Raw genomic sequence first — 5,000 nt, forward strand, 5'->3', positions numbered from 1 at the left:
GAATAATTAAGAACAAAAATAAAAAGTTTGGCATCACAAAATATATGAGAAAAAAAACTCTTATGTACAATAGAATTAAATATCCTTAAAAAGTTACTAGCGAGATCAGGCTTTTGAGAAAATGTACACGTGAACAAGATGTACAAAATTCCACGCCATCACACGAACTGGATTTAGCACAGGTGATGGTAGTAGTTAAAGTAGAATAGACCCGGAAGTTGAAAGTCGTCTGGTAGAATCTGGTAGATGATGTCTAATGCAGATGGAAGTTTCGTCCACGTGTCAGGTAAAAAAAAAAAAAAATCTTCAGCAGGTACTAAGTCTCGAGTGTTGCAAGATGGACCCGGCGCATCCCCTTGTTGCAATACCGTCGCAGGCTTCTCGTCCGCGGCTTCAAGATGATGCAGCGACGCGCCCACGAACAGGAGCACCGATAGATAGATACTCCGCAGGTAGATAATGCCTCCGGTTGGGGGGGAGGAGGAGGGGGGGGTCCATGTCTGTATTGGGTCGGTGTGTACGAAGACGCACACGAACCCTTTTCCGGATGTGAGTTGTACTTCAAATAGGCGCAGTGACGTCACTCTGATGTCACGAAGCAGGACAGACATCCAGACACACAAAAAAGTATCAACTTACATATGTCTAGATAAGCAAGAACATTCACACGATAACAATAGGTGTTAATGTTACTATCAATAGTAATAATGGTAATAATAATAATAATATTAATGATAATAATGATGATGATGATAATAATAATAAAAACAATAATGATAATGATAATAATAACAAAAGCAATGGTGTAGCAATAATAATAATAACAATAACAGCAATAGCAATGATAATAAAGTTCAAAGAATGAGATCTCGTTGCAGTTTTTCTTTGGTTCTGTCTCACTGGCAGTCGAGAGCGCCGGGCGAGCGAGCGGTGCGACTTAGGGAGAGATCTTCCGTAGAGTTTTGCACCGGGAGCTTAAAGCTTGGTCGCCGCACCGCACGCACTGACGCCTCCTGCCTGCAGTTCACACAATCATCCCATTATTCTATTCATCTCATTTCCACACAGTTATTTGCATTTTCTCTATGGTTTAAGGTGGTGTTTTCCTTGCTCTCGGAGAGCGAGGTTTCCGACAACCTCAAGCGGGCGTATTTGGCACTGTCGACGAGCTTGGTGTCGGCACTGAACGCGCTTCGGGTCTTCGCGGAGCTGAGTCTGAAGAAGTCGGTGCACAGGGTTTGCTTCAGCTTGCCCGGCGGGGAGGTCTGCAGACGCTTCACTTGCTTTTTGTTGTTGGCGGAGGCGGTGAGGCAGGTGAGTCGCGTGGGCTGACTGGACTCTGTCGCAGCAGCGTCGCCCACGGCCGTCCACTCGTAGCGTCCCTCCTGGGGCTGCTCCGCCGCGAAGTCGAAGTTCCACCGCTCGGAGTCCTCTCGCGAGATCTTGTCCAGCTCCTCGCGCACGAATCGCAGGTTCTCGGCGTGGTCGACGGGGCCGAACAGGCTCTTCCGCAGCTTGGTGCTTGGCCCTCGCCTCGCCAGGCTCGGCAGGCTTCGAGGCCCCGTGGAGGACCAGATTCTGTAGTTCAGGACACTCGGCAAAGCCATGATTTGATCTCTTCTGATGCCCTCCACACACAGCTCTCCCATCACTCTTGCGTCAAAATCCTGCGTTCTCACACGCCGTTCAGGAGTCACTCTGCACAGCACCAAAAGACTGTCTTCCACACCGTCAACAGTTTTCTCTAAGCTTTCCAAGCACTGCTGTATCTCGACCTCCAACACTGCAGGCAACTACAACACAGCAAGGCCCGGCACAGTCAGCAGCAGAATCCAACACAGCGCCAGAAGCGGCAACGGGACTCGAGGAGCGTGACAGCGAAGGAGTCAAGTCACGGCTGCGGGTCGGGGAGCGTCCTCACAGCGCGGCGTCCCGGACAACTCTGGCCCGCGAGAGAGCGTCGCCCCTTGCTGTGGTTACCGACCTGGGCCAGCCTGCGTGCGTGCGTTCGTGCGCTAGTGCGTTCGTGTGGTGACTGTTGGTGTGTGAGTGCGGGAAGGGAGAAGGGAGGGGGGGAAGGGAGGGTTGGTGGCGGGGGAGGGGAGGTAGGGGAGGAAACCTTAGAGAACAGCTATGATCTCTGGGTTTGAGGGAAGGAGAGCGGGATGCTATGGGCCGCTCATGCTCCGCCGCCTCCCTGTGGGCGCCTGCATTATCCACACGCTGGACTTTTCGTAACTATATACATACACATACATACATACCTACATATATATATATATATATATATATATATATATATATATATATATATATATATATATATATATATGTATATATATACACATATTTATCTCTCACTCTCCCTCCCTCTCTCTTTCTCTCTCTTTCCTTTTCTCTCTCTCTCTCTCTCTCTCTCTCTCTCTCTCTCTCTCTCTCTCTCCCTCCCTCTCTCTCTCTCCCTCCCTTCCTCTCCTCTCTCCTCTCTCTTCTCTCCCTCTCTCTCCCTCTTCTTTCCCTCCTCCTCCTCTCTTCTCTCCCTTCTCTCTCCCTCTCTCTCTCTCTCTCTCTCTCTCTCTCTCTCTCTCTTTCTCTCTCTCTCTCTCTCACTCACTCACTCTAATGGACAAATGATTTACTACCAGTTTATTTACCTGGATAAGATGTACACATTTAACTGAAAAAAAGACCTTTTAAAAATCAGTCACTTGAGGAAAAGTCTTAAACATACACCCCAGCTTTTCCCTCCCTTCCTCCCTCCCCCCCCCCCCTCCCCCTCCCTTCTCCCTCCTCCCCTCCCCTCCCCCTACCTCCACCAGACCCCCTGCCTTGTAAAAGCCAAAGATATCACCCGGAGTCCCCCCCCCCCTTTTTCTTTTTTTTACGCCAATGCACTTTTCATGTGTTCCGAAGAGGGGATGGGAAAGAGAGGGAGAATAGTGGGGAAAAGAGAGGTGGAGGAGGAGGAGAAGAAGGTGAAGAAGGAGACAGATGAAGATGAAGAGCAGGAGCAGGAGGAGGAGAAAGAAAAGGAGGGGGAGGAAAGAGGAAGAGGAAGCAGGAGAGGAGAAGTGAAGAAAGAGGACGCTATGGGGGACGAGAGAGAGGAAAAGAAGAGAAAGAAGAAGAAGGAAATGGGAGGAGTTGACAGAGAAGGAGATGAAAAAGAAGGAGAAGGGAAGGAGGAGATAGGTAGAGGAGGAGAAAAAGGAGGAGAAGGAAGAAGGGGTGAAGGAGGAGGAGGAGCAGGAGGAAGAAGGGGTGAAGGAGGTGGAGGAATGGGGTCAAGAGCAGGAAGAGGGGGAGGTGAGTTGAATAAGGAGGAGGAGGAGGAAAGATAAGGAAGATGAAGAAGGAGGGGGAGATAAAGAAGGATAGAGGGAGGGGAGGAGGGGGAGATAAAGAAGAAGAAGGAGGAAGAGATAAGGGTATAGATGATGAAGGAGGAGGATTTAAAGAAGAAGAAGGAAGAGGGAAGATGAAGGGAAAAGAGGAAGAAAGGATGAAGGGAGAGTACACAAGAGGAAGAGAAAGAGACGACATAACAAAGTAAGGGAAAGAAAGTAAGAGGATAGAAGAGAGAGAATGAAAGGGGAAGAAAACCCTGGGTAGACAGACGAAGGAAGGAAGAAAAGGATAAACAGAGAGAGAGAGAGCAACGAGCGAAATGTTGCAAAGTTGCAAGAAGTAACACCGTTTTGTTAAAGGAAATTCAACCCAATTGCTCATACTGGACAGGAAGAGCTTCGTAAATATTGGACTTAAAAGGACTCATTTTACCTATCTGTAAAAAAAAAAAAGAAAAAAAAAATTAAAAAACAGGAAAAAAATAAATCCTTTTGTGTAATAATCCACCGGTTTGAAGATATGTTTTATTTTTATTTTGAACTTTTTTTAACTTTTAACTTTTTTTTTTCTTTTACGAGCGCAGTACTGCCAAATGCAATATTAATTTCACTTTGCAGATATCTTGACCGAAACGAATGAAAAACACATTCGAGTAGAAATTCAGGACTCAAATTCTCTCTCTCTCTCTCTCTCTCTCTCTCTCTCTCTCTCTCTCTCTCTCTCTCTCTCTCTCTCTCTCTCTCTCTCTCTCTCTCCCTCTCTCTCTCTCTCTCTCTCTCTCTCTCAGTCTGTCTGTCTATTTCCATTCATTCTGTCTCTTTCTGTCTCTCTTTCTTTCTTCCCTCTTTCTCTCCCTCTCTGTCTGTCTCTCTCTCTCTCTCTCTCTGTCTGTCTGTCTCTCACTATCTCACTCTCTCTCTCTCTCTCGCTCTCTCTCTCTCTCTCACTCTCTCTTTTCTCTGTCTCTCTCTCTCTCTCTCTCTCTCTCTCTCTCTCTCTCTCTCTCTCTCTCTCTCTCTCTCTCTCTCTCTCTCTCTCTCTCTCTCTCTCTCTCAGTCTGTCTGTCTATTTTATCTGTCTGTCTCTTTCTGTCTCTCTCTTTCTTTCCCTCTCTTTCTCTCCCTCTCTGTCTGTCTCTCTCTCTCTCTCTCTGTCTGTCTGTCTCTCACTATCTCACTCTCTCTCTCTCTCTCTCGCTCTCTCTCTCACTCTCTCTCTTTCTCTCTCTCTGTCTGTCTCTCACTATCTTTCTCTCTCTCTCTCTCTCTCTCTCTCTCTCTCTCTCTCTCTCTCTCTCTCTCTCTCTCTCTCTCTCTCTCTCTCTCTCTCTCTCTCTCTCTCTCACTCTCTCTTTCTCTCTGTCTGTTTCTCACTATCTCTCTCTCTCTCTCTCTCTCTCTCTTTCTCTCTCTCTCTCTCTCTCTCTCTCTCTCTCTTTCTCTTCTCTCTCTCTCACTATAACACTTCTCTCCTCCCTCCTCTCTCTCCCTCTCCCTCCCTATCTCTCTCTCTCTCTCTCTCTCTCTCTCTCTCTCTCTCTCTCTCTCTCTCTCTCTCTCTCTCTCTCTCTCTCTCTCTCTCTCTCTCTCTCTCTCTCTCTCTCTCTCCCTCTCTCTCTCTCTCTCTCTCTCTCTCTCTCTCTCTCTCTCTCT

The 5,000-nt window shown here is 47.6% G+C and overlaps 1 protein-coding gene across 1 annotated transcript; it reads right to left on the bottom strand.

The window, feature by feature from the left end:
* Positions 1-10: 10 nt before the first annotated feature.
* LOC113827312 (uncharacterized) lies at positions 11-1,610 on the bottom strand (the record flags this gene model as incomplete). The annotated part of the gene is given in 1 exon segment (XM_027380205.2): positions 11-1,610. A coding segment is annotated over 1 exon segment (561 nt), but the record flags the coding sequence as incomplete, so codon positions are not given.
* Positions 1,611-5,000: the final 3,390 nt, after the last annotated feature.

This window comes from Penaeus vannamei, unplaced genomic scaffold, assembly GCF_042767895.1.
Source record: "Penaeus vannamei isolate JL-2024 unplaced genomic scaffold, ASM4276789v1 unanchor79, whole genome shotgun sequence".
Classification (NCBI taxonomy): Eukaryota; Metazoa; Arthropoda; class Malacostraca; order Decapoda; family Penaeidae; genus Penaeus; species Penaeus vannamei.